The sequence below is a fragment of the Oncorhynchus keta genome, chromosome 14 (assembly GCF_023373465.1).
Source record: "Oncorhynchus keta strain PuntledgeMale-10-30-2019 chromosome 14, Oket_V2, whole genome shotgun sequence".
Classification (NCBI taxonomy): Eukaryota; Metazoa; Chordata; class Actinopteri; order Salmoniformes; family Salmonidae; genus Oncorhynchus; species Oncorhynchus keta.
Genome location: NC_068434.1, coordinates 35,665,509 through 35,686,468, shown reverse-complemented (window position 1 = coordinate 35,686,468; position 20,960 = coordinate 35,665,509). Strand labels below are relative to the sequence as shown.

Sequence of the window (20,960 nt, the reverse complement as noted above, 5' to 3'; positions counted from 1 at the left end):
AACAGCTCGATACCTTCAGCTTGTCAACACCTCTTACAAAAACAAGTAACGAGGAAGTCAATCTCTCTTCCACTTTGAGCCATGAGAGATTGACATGCATGTTATTAATGTTAGCTCTCTGTATACATCCAAGGGCCAGTCGTGCTGCCTTGTTCTGAGCTAACTGCAATTTTGGCAAGTCCCTCTTTGTGGCACCTGACCACACGGCTGAACAGTAGTCCAGGTGCGACAAAACTAGGACCTGAGGGACCTGCCTCATTGATAGTGTTGTTAAAAAGGCAGATCAGCGCTTTAATAGACAGACTTCTCCCCCATCTTAGCTACTATTGTATCAATATGTTTTGACCATGACAGTTTACAACACAGGGTTACTCCAAGCAGTTTATAGTCACCTCAACTTGCACAATTTCCAAATGATCCATTACGAGATGTAATTGGGGTTTAGTGAATGATTTGACCCAAATGCAAGGCTTTTAGTTTGAAATATTTAGGTCTAACTTATTCCTTGCCACCCATTCTGAAACTAACCGCAGCTCTTTGTTAAGTGTTGCAGTCATTTCAGTCGCTGTAGTAGCTGACGTGTACAGCGTTGCATCATCCGTATACATAGCCTTACTCAAAGCCAGTGGCATGTCATTAGTAAAGATTGAAAAAAGCAAAGGGCCTAAACTGCTACACTGGGGAATTCCTGCTTCTACCTGGATTATGTTTGATAGGCTTCCATTAAAGAACACCCTCTGTGTTCTGTTAGACAAGTAACTCTTTATCCACATTATAGCAGGGGGGTGTAACGCCTTAACACATACGTTATTTCCAGCAGCAGACTATGATCGATAAAGCTGCACTGAAGTCTAACAAGACAGCCCCCACAATCATCTTATCATACATTTCTCTCAGCCAATCACCAGTAATTTGTGTAAGTGCCATGCTTGTTGAGTGTCCTTCCCTATAAGCGTGCTGAAAGTCTGTTTTCAATTTGTTTACTGGGAAATAGCAATGTATCTAGTCAAAAACAATTTTTTCCAGAAGTTTACTAAGAGTTGGTAACAGGCTGATTGGTCAATTATTTGAGCCAGTAAATGTACTATTCTTGGGTAGCGGAAGGACTTGAGCTTCCCTCCAGACCTGAGGGCACACACTTTCTAGTAGGTTTAAATTGAAGATGTGGCAAATAGGAGTAGCAATATTGTCCTCAATCATTTTACATCCAGAATGTCAGACCCCGGTGGCTTGTCATTATTGTTGATAGACAACCATTTTTTCAGCTCTTCCACGCGGACCGGACTTTACAGAATTCATTAAGGTGACCTGCTAAAAAGTATTATATAGTGTGTGTATCCCTGAGGATGCCAGGTGTTGAAAAGTCCCAGGCTTCCCAGAGTCCTTGGAACACTGAGAAAGGTCCCCAACCTCAACCAACCAATATTGATAACATAATGGATCTCACCAGTAAATTGGTAGGCTTATTTTCCAGAAATCAACAACAGAAATGGGCTATTCAGCACAAACCCTGTGATCATCAATATGAGTCTAGCCTATTAATCACCAATGGCAACTGTAACGTGTTCAAGAACTGATACCTGGAGCTATTGCTACATGAAGGCTAACACCATGGCGCCACTTCCTCGCAATATTACGTAATTTCACACTTTTCTGAATAAACTGTTTCTCAGAGTAGCACATCAACAGCTAGCAGTAAACCTTGCCATCATACTGAAGATAAATTAAAGTTAGCCTTATAAATTGGGGTGCACTGAAATGTGTTCTTTTGCAGGCCATTGGTAAACAAGTCCTGGTGTTCTCATCAACATTTCACTGTATTAGTTGGTGGTCACGAAACGGGGTCAAGGTTATGTTGCATTTCCAGGCTTGACTATTTTAGTAATTTAACACGTCCTTCCCCTACTAGGTAGCCGCTTAATCTTCGACTGACAAAAACACCTTTACCAGCAATTGCTGAAACGTCTCATGTCATGTCACCTGACCAATATGGCACAACTCAAATGGATACTTCAACGGACAGGTAAATATCACAATTATCAAGAATAACACATCAAACTTACCAGCTGTTCTTCCTCGTTTGGGTAGCGAAATTGATCTCGTCTTTCCGTGAGATTTCAGGGAGTATTCCAGTCCCCTTTAGGCAATAATTAGAGAGCGCAAGCAGCAGTGAGTGCGGCTCCCTGCGTACGGTAGTCTATGCTGTATCTGGCTCCTGACAAGAGAGGTAGACTTGGGTACACACAGCTCTCATTCTCCGCCTCTCAGCATAACCAGGCATTCAGTGCACCAACCTACTCTGCTGTAATGCAGAACTTGCAAGCCATCTACAGGACAGTGATGGTAGGCTACAGAAGGTTTGACTTTCACCACTGATCTCCTTGCTGGTGTATGGTGCATTTCATTATGGGGAATAACGCCATCCAGTGGCTGACAACTACTGTTGCATTTGGAATGTCTACCAACAAAGTTGTACAATTCAATGGCTAAATAGAAAAGGGTTCATTATAAACGGGCATGCCCAAGACTAGTCCTTGATCATGACTCTCAGTTCCATTACACATAAGTAATTGGATGAAGACGTCTTATGTATGGGGGAGTTTTGTTAAGAGCAGCAACACTCAATTTGAACATTAACAACCATCGCTTGCGCTACTGTTTTGGAAGCATAGGGACCTTATCTTTAATATCAGCGAGAAAGTATTTTCAAAAAACTAAACGTTACATTGATACACACCTTGATAGGGTAAGTGTCCCCACACGGCCATATCGCTATGTTACAGTGATTGTTTATGGAAGACAAGAGGCGGCAACCTGTGATAATTAGCTATCTAGCACGCCCCAAACAACTTTGTCAGTGTAACTCGGGAAGAGTAGCGGAAGTGTAGTTTCGTCAGATGGAGGCACTCATAGCTGTTTAGATGGATCTTTGCAAAACTGCTACAAGTGTATATTTTTTATTTTAAGGATTCTTTCTCGGTGATTTAAAGAAAAGGGTCATATGTTTCAAAAGTCGTATCACAAGCAGTGATGATTGACATCTCTAAACGTAAAACAGTGTCGGGATTGTTGTCCACGTGAGCCAGTCGTGGGTGAGGCGCTATAAAAGGGAGTAGGCAGAATGACGCTGAGAGCTACTCCAAGACTAAAGAACCAACTACGATACAACCCACAGAGAACATGCAAAGGCACAGTTGACAAGGAAAAACTCCCTAGATAGTAAGGAACCTTGAACCAGACTCTGAGGGGAGACATGTTCCTGTTGTCTGACAGTTGTCTCTGTCTGCTGAGTTTGATAAAAGGATGCATCTTTGACTGCAAACGACAGACGAGTTTATACGGTGCATTCGTAAATTATTCAGACCCCTTGACCTTTTCCACATTTTCTTATGTTAGTATTGTTCTAAAATGGATTACATTGTCCTCATCAATCTACACAAACATAATAATGACAAAGCGAGAAAAAAAATGTTATTTGAAGAAAAATCTATTTTATGAAAATTCAGACTCAAAATTGAGCTCAGGTGTATACTGTTTCCATATACCATCCTTGATTGGAGTCCACTTGTGGTATATTAAATTGATTGGACTTGAATTGGAAAGACACACACCTGTCTATATAAGGTCCCACATTTGACAGTGTGTGTCAGAGAAAAAATCAAGCCATGATGTTGAAGGAATTGTACGTAGAGGCCCGAGACAGGATTGTGTCGAGGCACAGCTCTGGGGAGGGGTACCAAAACATTTCTGCAGCATTGCATTGAAGGTCCACAAGTACACAGAGGCCTCCATCAATCTTAAATGGAAGAAGTTTGGAACCATTACATTTACATTTAAGTCGTTTAGCAGACGCTCTTATCCAGAGCGACTTACAAATTGGTGCATTCACCTTATGACATCCAGTGGAACAGCCACTTTACAATAGTGCATCTAAATATTTTAGGGGGGGGTGAGAAGGATTACTTATCCTATCCTAGGTATTCCTTAAAGAGGTGGGGTTTCAGGTGTCTCCGGAAGGTGGTGATTGACCATCACGACTCTTCCTAGAGATGGCTGCCCAGCCAAACTGAGCAATCGGGGGAGAAGGGCCACATTGTCAGGGAGGTGACCAAAAACCCGATGTTCACTCTGACAGAGCTCCAGAGTTCCTCTAGAGATGGGAGAACCTTCCAGAAGGACAATCATCTTTATGGTAGAGTGACCACACGAAAGCTACTCCTCAGTAAAAGGTACATGACAGCCCACTTGTAGTTTGCCAAAAGGCACCTAAAGGACTCTCAAACCATGAGAAACAAGATTCTCTGGTCTGACGAAACCAAGATTGAACTCTTTGGCCTGAATGCCAAGCGTCACTTCTGGAGGAAATCTGGCACCATTCCTACGGTGAAGCAGGATGGTGGCAGCATCATGCTGTGGGGATGTTTTTCAGCGGCAGGGACTGGGAGACAGGTCAGAATCGAGGGAAAGATGAAGGGAGCAAAGTACAGAGAGATCCTTGATGAAAGCCTGCTCCAGAGCGCTCAGGACCTCAGACTGGGGCGGAGGTTCACCTTCCAACAGGACAACAACCCTAAGCACACAGCCAAGACAACACAGGAGTGGCTGAGGGACAAGTCTCTGAATGTCCTTGAGTGGCCCAGCAAGAGCCCGGACTTGAACCCAATCAAACACCTCTGGAGAGACCTCAAAATAGCTGTGCAGGGACGCTCCCCATCCAACCTGACAACACTAGAGAGGATCTGCAGAGAATAATGGTAGAAACTCCAAATACAGGTAGGGCTGGGCGATATGACGATATATATCGTGTGACGATAATAAACCGTCTGTCGTTTCATTATTCTCTTATCATTTATTTTGTTGTGTCGCAAACCACACTCTATGCCAATACTTTTAGTCAATTGGACGACGCTTTGCCGAATGGAAGGAAATTTGCAACACAAACAAACATGGAGAGTGAACGTGACACAGAGCAGAGACATGGAGCTCATACCTTAAAGAGGGACTACTTCGGTCGCATGGACGTTGTTTGGGTATGACAAGTCTGACACGCTCGACCCAAGGTACCAAATGCAAATTGATATGTGACATGTATTAATGCCAAAATAACATGCAAAACAGGCAAGCACCCAAATATATACATTTTGTTTGCAACTATAGTTTAAATGTTTTCTATTTACCTTTTTAGATTTCATACATTCATATTTTGTTACATGCTTATATGAAAATTTGCACAAAGGTTCTAAATAAAAGGAGAAATCAAATATGAGTAGTTACCTTTTTATTTGTTGTGTAACGGTCATCGTATGAAGGAGAGGACCAAAGCACAGTGTGGTAAGTGTTCATCTTGGTTTTTAATAAGAATGAACACTGAACAAAACAATAAATGACAACATGAAAAAACAAAACCGAAACAGTTCCGTGTGGAACAAACCACTGACACGGAAAATAATTACCCACAACTCAAAAGTGAAACCAGGCTACCAAAGTATGGTTCTCAATCAGGGACAACGATTGACAGCTGCCTCTGATTGAGAACCATACCAGGCCAAACACAGAAATCCCAAAACATAGAAAAAGGAACATAGACAACCCACCAAACTCACGCCCTAACCATACTAAAACAAAGACATAACAAAAGAACTAAGGTCAGAACGTGACAGTACCCCCATGCACAGAAATAAACCACATCCATGTTCTCCTTTTGGTAGATATTATCATTATAAAACATGCAATGAACGACAAGGAGGGAAAAGTAAACTGTACATTCAGAACCACGGCCAGAGCTCTTGTTACCGGGTATGCACAAAACACAAGAAAGAGAGAGCTTAACATTACATTTAAACTACTCAATCAGTGTGAGGAGTGAAGATTGCTGAGAGGTGAGAGTTAGTAAGAGATCTGTGCCTTGACTTGTTATATTTCATCACTGAAAATGTCTGTTCACATACATAGGTTGACCCAAACAGTACAAATATATTCTGAGCATGACTCCTAATCTTTGGAAAATTTTGTTCATCGAGAGATGCATAGAACCTCGTCAGTGACATTGTTATATGAAAAGTTCTCAAATCACTGCATCAGACTGAAGATCGATAAGCTCAAGTTGCAGGTCACTGGGAGCGTTATCCACATTGGAGGTGAAAGGAGAGTAAACCAACAGCATGTCCTTTTCCAACACGTTGAAATCCTTAAAATGATGAGAACTCACGGTTCAAAGCACGCAGCAGCGATGACGTATACTTCTCCCGCTGGTCATCTGATAGGGAACAGACGAGAAGTGTCGGAAGATGGGTGATATTGTTGGCTTCTATTTGGCGGGTCAGGAGGAGTAATTTTACATTTAAGGCTTTGACAAGGATGTACATCTGATGTGCAAAAAGGCCATTCCCCTGTAGTTTGAAATTCAGTTCATTCATGAGGGCCATGATGTCCACCATTCTTTATCTTGCAGTTGAGGGAAATCCACATTTTCCTTTCATTTGCAAAAACTCAGAAATCTCCTGGCTTCAGGTCCCACACCCTTTTAAGCACTTTCTCCAAACTCAGCCATCTCACGTTTGTGTGGCAGGGGAGATCTGCATCACCCGACTCTCTCTTCCAACAGTGAGACAAACTGCCTGTGGTTTAAAGATTTTGCTCTTACCACTTTAGTGACTATCCACAATATGGCTCATTTTCAGAAACCATTTACAGAGCACCTCCTGATGAATAATGCAATGCAGGAAAATAATTTCCTGATCTTGGTTTAGCTCAACTACTTGATCTTGTATCCTTTTCAAAAGACCTTGTGGTTCTGTTCTTCATTGACTCATCCAGGGCCAAGGATAAATAGGTTTAATTCTCTACCTTGTACTTCAACTGTTGTTCCATATTCTCTGGGATGTCCTCAACATGCCGTGTCACTGTTCGTCTTGACAGCGAAACATTTTCAACCCGCTCTTTGTTGTCGGGGGAAAGTATTGCTGCAGTCAATTAAACATTATATCAATGGATTCGCCCTCAGCGAATGGCTTGCTATGTTTAGCAATATTGTGGGACAGTACATAGCTAGCTCTCGCAATTCCGTCGTTTGCTGAATGCATTTTTGTGAAAAGTCCTTGCTGAGAAAGCAACACTTTCGATGCACTTGCCATCTGCTAAGAATGCATATTCCTATATTTCCCTGCATTCTTCGTCTAGAAGTGTCAGGCCAAGTTGTAACGTTAGTCTTTCAAGACAGCGATGCTCTCTTTGCACACAGCTTTCCCTGATACCTCAATAAAGACATATTTCGATGTCCACTCTTGCTGGAACACCCTACATTCATTGTCTACTTTCATTTTCTTTGAAATCTTTAAAACTTATTTTTGCGCAATTTCTAGCTAGCTACGATTTGTAACTGACGTGTGTGTCAGTTTGTCAGTCACTGTATGTTCTCGTGCAGGTGTTATTTATACGTGCCTTCAAAATAAATGTTCCACAAGCGGTGGGAGTTAAATCATTACAGAAAGCCGAGTATTCATTTGGCTTTTAATTTGAATAACAAATACGTTTTTCAAAACTTGACTATTGCAAATTCTTTATGTGATTTGAGCATGATTTCATGGGCAATATTGAATCAGGTTGCAGGCCGCATACGGCCCCCGGGCCGGCCTTAGCCCAGGCTTGTTCTAGAAGCTGCCAGGTCATTCTGTGTGTTCCTACAGCTTCCAGTGAGCTGCCAGACCCCCCCCACTACACCTCACTAGAGGTGCACAAGCATTTTCTGGTGAGTTCTCAGCTGTCATCGAACCTATTCTTTAAATAGACCATATCAGGGCCAGACCATGTTTCAGGGGGTTACCCATGTCATAACGTACAAAAAGATAAACTACTACGCAATTATTTTAATGACTCAGCATTGGTATGTTGTCATAACATACATGAGACATTTTAACAAACCCGATCCAATGCTAAATGTGAGAATTCAGTGTACAGTTCTCTCAGGAAGTGTGTCTTCTGTGTAGAGTAGACCCCCATCCATTTTTTAAATGGTCCCACCCTGGTTTTGGCCCACCTCATGAGATGAGTATTAAGGAGAGGTGGGGTTGCACTAATACCAAAACAATAGAACGCAAAACAATCAGGGAGTGAAGCTCAACACTAGACACTCAAGTGAAAATAAAAGGAGAAGAGAAGAACACACAATCCTGAAAGGTATAAATTATATGGCGCTATTGAGAGACATGTATTGAGTGTACACAGTCTTGAGTGACATGCTTGCCTGTCAGGGGCTCTAGGACCGGGGACAGAGGACAGGGGACATGTCTATCAGGAGCGGTGGAGTGGCTGTCCATTAGAATGATTGTATTAGTGGTAAGGCCCCCACTGTGGTGCAAAACGATGCCCAAGTAAGGCATGAGGGGTGGCCATTTAAAGTTAGAGAACGTGCTGGGCCATTTGCTAAAGGGGACTCAGGTAAGGAGACATTGTAGTGAGAACGGTAAGAAGAGTATTATTTTTTCTTACAATATTATATTTGTTTGTCATTTTTGGGACAGTGAGGTGTAATCACTCATGCTGATTTAGAATTTTGAACTGTGATTATATGTATTTTTCCGAGATCAAAATGAATGGAAACCTTGTCAAGGTGTTGTAATATGTGCTGTTTACTCTTTGAGTACCAGTCATTCATTGGCTTTAATGTTCAAGTCATACTGTAACCTGGAACTGTTGAACTATAACTTCTCATTTCCTCACCAGATGGGAGAGATGGCAGATCCAATCCAGTTAAAAGATGAGGGAAACAAGCATTTCCAAGCCATTGAGTGCTACACAAAAGCCACCAAGTTGTGCAAAGACAAAAAGGTGCTCGCTGTCATCTACAGGAACAGATCAGCCTGCTTCCTGAAAAAGGTAAACACCTAACCTCAACCACAGGCCTTTCAACAAGCAAAAACTGTGTTGTTTTATAATTATTCATCCCTGGTTGTGATTTCCTGATCCTCTGATGTTTTTGAACTCTTTTTCTTTCTCAGGAAAGCTACACCAATGCAGCCTCCGATGCCTCCAAAGGTACGGTACAGTCTAGTAAATGTTTAGGAATAAACATTTTGCCATGCTCACCATAACATAAACTGACAAATCATGGATTATGCTCATACCACAGTGGTATTTTCACTTCAACCCAGACACTTGTATTATTCTCTGCTCTCCATCAGCCATTGACGTGGATGCAGCAGACGTCAAAGCCCTGTTCCGGCGGTGCCAGGCTCTGGAGAAGCTGGACAAGCTGGACATGGCCTTCAAAGACGTCCAGAGGTGTTCCACCATCGAGCCCAAAAACAAGACCTTCCTGGAGACCCTCAGGAGGCTGGGGGCGGAGATCCAAGCCAAGGTGTGCTACCAACTGGGACCATTTAGACACAAGCCATTGGTTTACTTACTGATAACTATGTGATTATAATATTTGTTTGACGTGATAAAAACACACATTACGGTACTTATCTGCATCTCTCTTTCCCTCTTATGCTCTCTCTCTTATGCTCTCTCTCTCTCTTATGCTCTCTCTCTCATGCTCTCTCTCTCTTATGCTCTCTCTGTCTACAGCTGAAGACAACCTTCTCCACAGACTCACGGGTCAAGAACATGTTTGACATTCTGCTTGATGAGGAGATGGACAAGGACAAGAAGGAAAAGGTTTGAATGACACCGAAGTAGAGATCAGTTCCATTAATTCCACTTACTGTGATAAGCATGATGCTGTGTGTGGTCTTTAATAATTTTACAGTCTGATATCAAATGCAATGTGTGTAACTTTTATGCCAGTATGAATAGTATTTACTTCCCATGTAGGCTGCTAACAACCTGGTGGTTCTGGCCAGAGAAGATGCTGGCGCTGAGAGAATCTTCCAGAACAACGGAGTGCCTCTGCTGTTGGATATGCTTGAGACCGGAAAAGTAGAGATGGTCCTGGCTGCTATCCGTACCTTCGCAGGAATGTGCACTGGACACAAAGCACGGGTGAGGGGCAGGTGAAGACAGGGCAGTGCATACGGGATTCTGTAAGAAGGGGAGCCAATCCTCCCAATTCCTGGTCTTTTGGGACAGATATGGATCCTTTTCAAAGTTTCTATTGTAATGTCTAGCCATAGTCCCCCTTGTGTACACTCAGTTGACCTGTATGTTTGTCTCTAAACAGACCATGGCCATTATCCACCTGGTGGGCATTGACAAGCTGTGCAGCATCATGGCTGTCGACAATGAGGACATCGCCTTGGCAACTTCCGACCTGTTCCAGTGCATCAACGACTCCCTTACCGGAGGAGACCAGAGGATTTATGGGAAGGAGGAAGCCCTGGTTTTGGGTGAGACATCCACTTACGTTTCTGCATTCCTATCCTGTTCCAGTCAAAAGCCCTACATTTATATACATGTATGTAGGGTTTTTTACCCAATGCGAATTGCCTCCGAATAGCATCTATTAGCTATATAAACACATTGTTCTGATTTATATTTATTTACTTGTTATATAAGTTACTTGTTTGTGTTTTATAAACGCTTCATAAAAGTGGTCTGACACTTATTCTGTTCCCCTGCAGATGCAAGCAAAGACTTGAAGAGCATCCTGATGGCCCTGCTGGAGATGGTTGCCAGTAAGAAGGTTTCAGGACACGGCAGAGACCAGGCCCTGAACCTGCTGTGCAGGAACGTGCCTCGCAAGGACAAGAAAGACCATGACCACTCCAAGAGCCTCTTCACCATCGACCATGGTGAGCGAGTCGGTTAGCTTTGATCATGATCTGTGACACAAAGTAGACCTTTGACAAATGTTTGTAGTGGAAATTCTTACACAGGGACACTGATTGTTTATGACACCAAAGACGAGATGAACATTCTCAAGACTGTTTCTTCACAAAGTAAAATGTCCTTCCTCACTGTTGCTCAACTTAATTTAGGGACGTTGTCATTCATCTGGCTTTGTGAACCCCCCACCAGGTCTGAAGAAGATCCTGAAGGTGTGTGGCCAAATAACTGACCTCCCAGACCAGCTGCCCATGACGGAGAACACTCAGCTCATCGCCAGCGTGTTGCTTGACAAGCTCTGGGACGACCTGCGCTGCGACCCTGAGAGAGACCACTACAGGGAAGTCTGTGACGAGTACATCAAGTGAGTTACATATTAGTAACATAACAGTAACATACGAGTAGCATATCTAATCAGAGTAACATCATACAGAGATTGATAGGTATCTGTGATGCATGCGTATATCATGAGTAATGTTACAACGAGGGAAGTATCTAACGGCACTATAGTTGATGATGGTGATGAGTACTAAGTCAGCTGACTAACATTTATTCCTGACCTCTCCCCACCTCCCTCATCTACCCTTAACACTACTCCCCCTGACCCTGACTCTCTCCACAGAGGCAAGTTTGACCCCAACGACATGGACAGGAACATCCACGCCATCAACGCTCTGTCAGGCCTGCTGCAGGGGCCATTTGAGGTTGGCAACCAGCTGGTGGGTCGCCAGGGCATCATGGAGATGATGGTGGCGCTGTGCGGCTCTGAGCGTGAGGTGGACCAGATGGTCGCTGTGGAAGCGCTGATCCACTCCTCGACGAAGATGAGCCGCGCCTCCTTCATTATAACCAACGGCGTGTCGCTGCTCAAAGACATCTACAAGAAGACCAAGAACGAGAAGATCAAGATCCGTGCACTGGTGGTGAGTGAGCTGTAGATTTCCATACTATAGAATAGAAATTTGCTCTTTTGAGGGGTTCATTGATAGTTCTTCATGTTTGATAACGTTACAGTGACTCTTCAGATTGATCTAAGTGTAACTTTCCCTCCAAGTTCATGAACTCACTGTTTTGTGTGTGTCTGTGTGTCTCTTTCCCCAGGGTCTGTGTAAGCTGGGCTCAGCAGGTGGAGATGACTATAGTATGAGGCAGTTTGCTGAGGGCTCCACTGAGAAACTGGCCAAGCAGTGCAGGAAGTGAGTCTGTTTTTTGGAGTCGGTAGCTTTGAAAGCTTATCTGCCATTACGTAACTTTGTGGTCTTAATATCACTGAAGTATTCATAGACACAGTCGATCACAGCCAAAAAAAGTATTATGGACTACAACTATCAGGAGAAATAGAATGTGAACATATCTGTACCCTTCAAATCAAATCAAATTTATTTATATAGCCCTTCGTACATCAGCTGATATCTCAAAGTGCTGTACAGAAACCCAGCCTAAAACCCCAAACAGCAAACAATGCAGGTGTAAAAGCACGGTGGCTAGGAAAAACTCCCTAGAAAGGCCAAAACCTAGGAAGAAACCTAGAGAGGAACCGGGCTATGTGGGGTGGCCAGTCCTCTTCTGGCTGTGCCGGGTAGAGATTATAACAGAACATGACCAAGATGTTCAAATGTTCATAAATGACCAGCATGGTCAAATAATAATAAGGCAGAACAGTTGAAACTGGAGCAGCAGCACAGTCAGGTGGACTGGGGACAGCAAGGAGCCATCATGTCAGGTAGTCCTGGGGCACGGTCCTAGGGCTCAGGTCCTCCGAGAGAGAGAAAGAAAGAGAGAATTAGAGAGAGCATATGTGGGGTGGCCAGTCCTCTTCTGGCTGTGCCGGGTGGAGATTATAACAGAACGTGGACAAGATGTTCAAATGTTCATAAATGACCAGCATGGTTGAATAATAGTAAGGCAGAACAGTTGAAACTGGAGCAGGAGCATGGCCAGGTGGACTGGGGACAGCAAGGAGTCCTCAGGTCAGGTAGTCCTGGGACATGGTCCTAGGGCCCAGGCCAGTTGAAACTGGAGCAGCAGCATGGCCAGGTGGACTGGGGACAGCAAGGAGTCATCATGTCAGGTAGTCCTGGGGCATGGTCCTAGGGCTCAGGTCCTCCGAGAGAGAGAAAGAAAGAGAGAAGGAGAGAATTAGAGAACGCACACTTAGATTCACACAGGACACCGAATAGGACAGGAGAAGTACTCCAGATAAACAAACTGACCCTAGCCCCCGACACATAAACTACTGCAGCATAAATACTGGAGGCTGAGACAGGAGGGGTCAGGAGACACTGTGGCCCCATCCCATACCCTTATACTTGACTAATTACACACCAAGTCCAGACAATTATGACTCTTTATCTGGATAATTATGTGCTATTTGTATTGATATATTGACGTGTTTCAGTTGCAGAGAGAACAATATTATATTCCCTCAGTGTGATTTAGAAATGGCTTCCCATTGTCATAATCTGAAGATGGAGGACCATTTCCTGTTAGCCCGGTTCCCTGTTAACCCTCTTCCTGTGTGTCAGGTGGCTGTGTAACTCTGCCATGGACACGAAGACCAGGAAGTGGGCTATAGAAGGTCTGGCCTACCTGACCCAAGACGCTGATGTAAAGGATGACTTTGTTGAGGACGAGCCTGCTATGAAAGCCATGTTTGAACTGGCCAAGGTAGGTACTGTACTATTAAAGACAGAGCAGAGACCCAACTCATAGAAGATGACCGGAGCATAGTGGCATTAAAGGGTGAATATGGGACCTGGAGGAGAGTACCTAACTTCACTCTTCCCTGTTTCCCTGTGATACAGTCTAAAGATAAGACCATCCTATATGCTGTGGCCTGTACCCTGGTCAACTGCACCAACAGCTATGAGAAGAAAGAGATCATGCCTGAGCTGGTTCAGCTGGCCAAGTTCTCCAAGCAGCATGTCCCAGAGCAGCACCCCAAGGTAAGATGAGAGAAAGACACAGGCCTCCCCCTGTCTGTCCAGCAGGCAGGGGGAGGCAACTTACGCACAGCTCTGACACACACACAAACACACCAGACATGCCACCAGCTGTCTTTTCATAGCCCCCAAATGCAGAACAAATTCAAGAAAGCATACATTATATAGAGCCATTATTGCATGGAACTCCCTTCCATCACAAATTGCTCAAATGAACAGAGAACCTGGTTTCAAAAAACAGATAAAGCAACACCTCACGGCACAACGCCTCTCTCCTATTTGACCTAGATAGTTTGTGTGTATGTATTGATGTGTAGGCTATGTGTGCTGTTATTAAATGTATGTAGTTCTGTCCTTGAGCTGTTATTGTCTATTAATGTTCTGTATTATGTCATGTTTCATGTTCTGTGTGGACCCCAGGAAGAGTAGCTGCGGCTTTCGCAACAGCTAATGGGGATCCTAATAAAAAAAACAAATACCAAACAAGTCATCCTTATTTATATCAGGAAATAACTGGACACCAAGTCACTGTAAACTAAACTAGTATAAAAGCTATATGCATGTGACTATGCTGCTCTCTACAGTAAGCAAAGTTTATTATTTCTATTTTGAGGTCCTAGGTATATTGACTGGGGGAGGTGCTGACAATACACACGCTTCTCTGCCCTTAGGACAAGAAGGATTTCATCCAGAAGAGAGTGAAGAGGATGCTAAAGGGAGGGGTCATCTCAGCTCTCACTGTCATGGTGAAAGCTGACAACCTTCTCCTGACTGACCAGACCAAAGAGATGCTGGCAAGGTGAGCAACCTGGGACTGTACTAGGCTTGAACATTTAGCTTCTTATGCAGAGCCAACCTACAGTCAGTACACGCAATAAGCAATGCTGCAGAACAAATCGGATTGAAATCAATGGTGTTTGCTTTCATCCGCAGGGTGTTCCTTGCCTTGGCAGATGATGCCAAAGACCGTGGCACCATTTGCGCCCATGGAGGGGGCAAGGTGAGTGACAGACACAACAGACTCATCAGATCCTCCGTTCTAGAATCATCACTATTTCCTATAGCCAGCCTTACATTTGATGTATTACCCTTATCTAACCAGAGGGTTTCTGACTGTCTGAACCTCTGATCTCTTGTGTGTTCCCCAGGCTCTGATCCCATTGGCTCTGGAGGGATCAGCTATAGGGAAAACAAGGGCCTCCCACGCCCTGGCCAAGATCGCTGCTGTGTCCAACCCAGAGATTGCCTTCCCAGGAGAGAGGGTAAGAACCTGTCTGACCACTTCCTGTTACGTGAGGGAGAGGGTGTGGGCTCATTCTGCTTCCTGCTCTCGTTCTCTCTCTTACCCTACCTCCCTCACACTGCCTTGTCATCTCTCTCTCTCTCTGACAGATCTATGAGGTGGTGCGTCCTCTGGTCAGCCTGTTGCACCCCGAGAGAGATGGGGTGCAGAACTACGAGGCACTTCTGAGTCTCACCAACTTGGCTGGTCTCAACGACAAACTGAGGTGAGGCCTGTTAATTTACCAACCACACCACAGTATGTATAACCCAACTAAACACCTGAGACTATTACAGATTATTCAACAATCACTATAAGGTAGTCAATGTGTGAGAGGACAAGTGTTCAATAAGTTTAACCAGAAAACAGCTGTGAGCTCAGATATGCTCTGGGGACATTCCAGAGTTGTTAGTGTTTTTTCACTGTTGCTGTCAGAGCGTTTTGAGTGGAGGAGATGAGACGGTTGCTGCCAGAGTGTTTTGAGTGGAGGAGATGAGACGGTTGCTGCCAGAGCATTTTCAGTGGAGGAGATGAGACGTTTGCGTGATTTCTTAACTATTACTTCCCATCCTCCACGGCTCCAGAGTGAAGATCCTGAAAGAGAAGGCTCTCCCTGAGATTGAGCAGTACATGTTTGAAGACCATGATCATATCAGACAGGCAGCCACAGAGTGCATGTGCAACCTGGTGACGTGCAAAGAGGTGAGAGGACACACCTCAATCTTAGGGAACAGTGTCATCACATACGGTGTGTTGTGTGTGCAGGTAACAAACGTGTCACCCAGTGTAACTAACGTCACCATTGTGTGTTCAGGTGCAGGATCGGTACCTGGAGGATGGGAATGATAGGCTGAAGCTGCTGGTGCTGATGTGTGCTGAGGACGATGAAAAGCTCCAGAGAGCTGCAGCCGGAGCGCTGGCCATGCTCACTGCCGCCCAGAAGAAACTGTGCACCAAGATGACCCTGGTGGTATGTCTGTCTGGTTGCATTCACACAAGTACACTCACCTTGGGGTGACCCAAAGGCAGTTCCTGTGCAAAGATATTAACTGATTTGAACTGCTGAATTGTCCCAATCAATCACAACGCTGTATCATCGCAGCATCGATTTATAGTCGTGATAGTCGGTATGTATCATGACAACAATGACTAGTTATGTGTTACGTAATCAATATGTATAATCACAACACTGAATATTGTTATATATTACTTAATAGATTTGTATCATCACAACACTGATTATAGTTATACTTATTCAAAATGTATGGTGAGGCCTCATCCACTTCATCACTTTGACTGACCAGTGTTTTCTCGGTTCACTCCGCAGACTTTGCAGTGGATGGAGATCCTTCAGAGGCTCATTCTCCATGACCAGCCCCAGATCCAGCACAGAGGCCTGGTGATTGTGTACAACATACTGAACTCGGACGACAACGAGCTGGCCAAGAAGCTGATCGAGAGCGAGATCCTGGAGATCCTGACAGTGATTGGCAAAGCAATGGACAACCCCAAGAGGCAGCTTGTGATCGATGTGGCACGCACCTGCCTGGTCAAGGCCATGGACCTCTGCCTCATTAAGCCATTCACAACTCCTTCTTAAAGCAGTGTTTCTTAAGCTTTTTATAGTACTACGGACTGGCTTGCAATGGACCTACTCCCTTAAAGGCGCAACCCAATCAACCAGAAACAAATCACATAGAAATAAGAACATGTATGACAGTTTCATTTTAGTCCAATGAGTGTGTATATTTGGTGGGTACACTTGCAAACGCCCATACCCCTCACTGCCCACAGTCCTCCCAAAGTGTCAGGCCAACACTTGTTACAGTACATTGGACTTACAGTTTGTGCCTTTTAATGAAAACTGCAACGTGTGAGCTAATTACAGTCTGCCTAACTTGCTGATCAGATACACCCCACAGATTGAGGTCCAGAGACTGAAGATTGAGAAACTCTGTGTTGAGTGTGGGCCAACGGACAAGGAGGCCAGGAGATGGGACTGATGGTGCACCTGAACAGCCACCTATCATGAAATCAGAGACAGTATAAATTAATCTCTTGAGATATTTCATTTAGAATTTTCAGAAAGAAAACACCATGTGAACGTTTAACCATTTATTAGAAAAGATAACCTTGCCTGTCTTGGCATTAAAGCTCTGTCCTGCAGGGTAGCTCACTGCCAGAGCCAAGCGTCATATGAATGTTATAATAAAACTATAGGCAGTGAGCACGATACGCTATATCAAATCCCCCCCCGATGGAAGAAACAGAACCCACAGGTGGAGACTGGGCTGGTGGTGGGATATCAGAAACAGAACCCACAGGTGGAGGCTGGGCTGGTGGTGGGATATCAGAAACAGAACCCACAGGTGGAGGCTGGGCTGGTGGTGGGATATCAGAAACAGAACCCACAGGTGGAGGCTGGGCTGGTGGTGGGGTATCAGAAACAGAACCCACAGGTGGAGGCTGGGCTGGTGGTGGGATATCAGAAACAGAACCCACAGGTGGAGGCTGGGCTGGTGGTGGGGTATCAGAAACAGAACCCACAGGTGGAGGCTGGGCTGGTGGTGGGGGAAACAGAACCCACAGGTGGAGGCTCAGAAACAGAACCCACAGGTGGAGGCTGGGCTGGTGGTGGGGAGAAACAGCAGGTGGAGGCTGGGCTGGTGGTGGGGTATCAGAAACAGAACCCACAGGTGGAGGCTGGGCTGGTGGTGGGATATCAGAAACAGAACCCACAGGTGGAGGCTGGGCTGGTGGTGGGGTATCAGAAACAGAACCCACAGGTGGAAATCAGAAACAGAACCCACAGGTGGAGGCTGGGCTGGTGGTGGGGTATCAGAAACAGAACCCACAGGTGGAGGCTGGGCTGGTGGTGGGATATCAGAAACAGAACCCACAGGTGGAGGCTGGGCTGGTGGTGGGGTATCAGAAACAGAACCCACAGGTGGAGGCTGGGCTGGTGGTGGGGTATCAGAAACAGAACCCACAGGTGGAGGCTGGGCTGGTGGTGGGGTATCAGAAACAGAACCCACAGGTGGAGGCTGGGCTGGTGGTGGGACATCAGAAACAGAACCCACAGGTGGAGGCTGGGCTGGTGGTAAAAACCCTGAGTGTAATATTTTCAATTATCCACCATCTTGGTATACAGCTTATGTCAGAATTGACCTCCAGGTGACCCCTACCCCCACAAAAATAAGACTTCCATCCTGATGACTTCCAGAAAAAGAAGGCAAATAGCCTCACACAGATGTTGATGTGTGTGTGTGTATTGTTGCATGTGCAGTAAGCCCACAAGCTGATTCTTTCCTCCTTTCTTGGCAGAGATCTCAGAAAAGGTTCATTTGTAAACCCCAAATTGATCACGTAGAATGTACACTGAGTGTACAAAACATTAGGAACACAGACTGACCAGGTGAAAGCTATGGTCCTGTATTGATGTATTTTGTTAAATCCACTTAAATCAGTTTAGATGAAGTGGAGGAGATAGGTTAAAGAAGGATCTTTAAGCCTTGAGACATGGATTGTGTATGTGTGCCATCCAGAGGGTGAATGGGCAAGACAAAATATTTAAGTGCCTTTGAACTGGGTATGGTAGTAGGTGCCAGGCGCACCGGTTTGAGTCAAGAAGTGCAATGCTGTTAGGCTTTTCACGCTCAACAGTTTCCCATGTGTATCAAGAATGGTCCACCACCTTAAAGGCATCCAGCCAACTTGACACCACTGTGGGAAGCATTAGTCAACATCCCTGTGGAATGCTTTCGACACCTTTTAGAGTCTATCCCCCGACAAATTGAGGCTGCTCTGAGGGCAAAAGGGAGTGCAACTCAAAATCTTAATGTTTTGTACACTTTGTGTATATGCTATATCTCACGTTCAGGCCTTCCGAATAAAGTAATGTTTGCTGTGACACATAAAACATTTTCCGTAGGTCTGTATTATTCCACAAAGTTCTATCTAGCGCTGCTGTGATGGGGAGGAGCGCATAACCTTGTGATGTAGCGCCAAAGATTATCTATTATATTGACAAGATATACACGTGACCACTCTAACAAAGGAAATACATGTCCTCAAAGATGGCAGGCGGGCGGGAGGAGGCGAGATCAGGTGGGACCATTCTAGCCAATGAGAGTGCAGATACGATTGAAAACAACAGGCCAGCGAGATAGAGGACTCATCTTTGTATCTGTTCCATTATAGCGTTTGTGACAGCATTGGCAGCACCATTGAGCCTAACTCCATTTTAAAGTAGATGCATGCCAGCAAAGCCACTCCACAACACAACACTGAACAATACATTAACTGCACTATAATTGTGACAAATGGTGCCCACAAACTATTAGGGCCTACATAAAACTGTCCCAACAGAAAAGCTTTCTTTTCAGCACCATGGAGTGAATCCTTACCACCACTACACCTGGCTATCAGTAGATACTTATCTGGCAGCGAAGCAGTTAATTCAGCCTCATCTACTGCCTTTTAAAAAACATAGTTGGTCTTTTTTTTTTCATTAAATTGAACTTTTATTTAACTAGGCAAGAAAACATTATTATTTACAATGACAGCCTACACCAGCCAAACCCAGATGACACTGGACCAATTGTGCCCCGCCCTGTGGGACTCCCAATCACAGCCGACTGTGATATAGCCTGGATTTGAACCAGGGTATCTGTAGTGACCCCTCTAGCACTGAGATGCAGAGCCTTAGACCGCTGCGCCACTCGGGAGCTATGGCTGACTTGTGTCACGCCCTGACCATAGTAAGCTGTTTTTTCTCTGTGTTGGTTGGGGCGTGATAGTGTCTAGGGTGGGTCATCTAGGGTTTTTTGTATGTCTATGTTGGCCTGATATGGTTCCCAATCAGAGACAGCTGTTTATCGTTGTCTCTGATTGGGGATCATATTTAGGTAGCCATTTCCCTTTTGTGTTTGTGGGATCTTGTCTATGTTTAGTTGCCTGTCTGCACTAGTTGTATAGCTTCACGGTTCATTCGTTGTTCTTCATTGTTTTGTTTAGTGAGTTTCTCTTTATTCAAATGATGTAGAACTTTATGCACGCTGCACCTTGGTCTCATCATTACGACGATAGTGACAGAAGATCCCACCAACAAAGGACCAAGCAGCGTGCCCAGAAGGAGGAAGTATCCTGGACTTGGGAAGAGATCCTGGATGGGAAGGGATCCTGGACTTGGGAGGAAAACCTGGTAGGACGGGATCGCCTTCCTTGGCGGGAGTCGCCTCGGAACATGAGAGGACTGCAACGACGTCGGAGAGGTAGGCCACAGAAACCCCAATAATTTTTTTGGGGGAGGCACATGAAGCAGTCGGCGAAGTTGAGGGGTGAGTCCGATACTGTCGGAGTTATTGGACGAATTGGAGGAGAGTGAACAGAAGGGCGAGTTAGAGACCTTTGAGGAGTTGTTGATCAAATTGGAGGAGTGAAGAGAGAGAGCCTTTGGTTTGGCGTAGTATGCACGGCATTCGCCCTGAGGAGCGTGTTAGCTGTCCGATGCCACCTGTGCCAGTTCCTCGTACTCGTCCTGAAACGTGTGTTAAAGTTCCGGAACAATTGATGCCGGCTATACACACCAGGTCTCCAGTGTACATTCACAACCCAGTACGTCCTGTGCCAACTCCTCGCACTCTCCCTCAAGTGTGCTTTTCCAGTCAGGTGTGTCCTGTTCCTGCTCCCCGCACTCTTCCTCAAATGCGTGTCCCCAGTCCAGTACATCCTGTGCCTCCTCCCCGCACTCGCTCTGAGATGTGTGTCATCAGCCTGGTGCCACCTGTACCGGTCCCACACATCAGGCCTCCAGTGCGCCTCCACAGTCCAGAGCGTCCGGCGACGGTTCCCGGTCCGGAGCCTCCGGCGACGGTTCCCGGTCCGGAACCTCCGGCGACGGTTCCCGGTCCGGAACCTCCGGCGACGGTTCCCGGTCCGGAGCCTTCGGCGACGGTCCCCGGTCCGGAGTC

At 45.2% G+C, this 20,960-nt stretch overlaps 2 protein-coding genes across 51 annotated transcripts in view; one reads left to right on the top strand and one right to left on the bottom strand.

Annotated features, from left to right (window-relative positions):
- The window catches only part of LOC118393317 (phosphatidylinositol 4-phosphate 5-kinase type-1 beta-like), a 114,476-nt gene extending 112,071 nt beyond the window's left edge, over positions 1-2,405 (bottom strand). The window contains exon 1 of the mRNA XM_052461671.1: positions 2,064-2,405. The gene's annotated coding sequence lies outside the window, so the exon portion shown is untranslated. The remainder of the gene's footprint in view (positions 1-2,063) is intronic.
- A 5,649-nt stretch (positions 2,406-8,054) lies between these two features.
- On the top strand, positions 8,055-20,128 carry LOC118394239 (protein unc-45 homolog B-like). Of its 50 annotated transcripts, none has more exons than XM_052461655.1 (23): positions 8,055-8,175; positions 8,722-8,874; positions 8,997-9,033; positions 9,180-9,355; positions 9,568-9,657; positions 9,814-9,981; positions 10,160-10,325; positions 10,560-10,730; positions 10,957-11,128; positions 11,387-11,687; positions 11,866-11,960; positions 13,290-13,431; positions 13,569-13,709; positions 14,378-14,505; positions 14,640-14,706; positions 14,855-14,968; positions 15,099-15,214; positions 15,573-15,690; positions 15,803-15,958; positions 16,316-17,402; positions 17,448-17,492; positions 17,685-17,774; positions 17,846-20,127. In XM_052461655.1, exons 2-20 carry the CDS (start codon positions 8,722-8,724, stop codon positions 16,586-16,588), a joined length of 2,784 nt encoding a protein of 927 aa, XP_052317615.1. In that variant the 5' UTR covers positions 8,055-8,175; the 3' UTR covers positions 16,589-17,402; positions 17,448-17,492; positions 17,685-17,774; positions 17,846-20,127. The 50 variants fall into 50 exon arrangements, with proteins under 50 accessions (XP_052317615.1, XP_052317591.1, XP_052317599.1 ...); XM_052461631.1 differs by lacking the exon at positions 17,448-17,492 and adding an exon at positions 17,493-17,537 and having other exon boundaries at positions 16,316-17,447; positions 17,640-17,774; positions 17,891-20,127; XM_052461639.1 differs by lacking the exon at positions 17,685-17,774 and adding exons at positions 17,640-17,684; positions 17,801-17,845 and having other exon boundaries at positions 16,316-17,537; positions 17,891-20,127.
- Positions 20,129-20,960: the final 832 nt, after the last annotated feature.

What these genes read in the sequence shown, in the direction of transcription:
- LOC118394239 (XM_052461670.1), top strand. Translation starts at nt 8,722, where the DNA reads ATGGGAGAGATGGCAGATCCAATCCAGTTAAAAGATGAGGGAAACAAG. An exon ending in GGGCGGAGATCCAAGCCAAG is followed by an intron (nt 9,356 to 9,567) that starts GTGTGCTACCAA and finishes CTCTGTCTACAG; the next exon opens with CTGAAGACAACCTTCTCCAC. An exon ending in ACCTGGTGACGTGCAAAGAG is followed by an intron (nt 15,691 to 15,802) that starts GTGAGAGGACAC and finishes TTGTGTGTTCAG; the next exon opens with GTGCAGGATCGGTACCTGGA.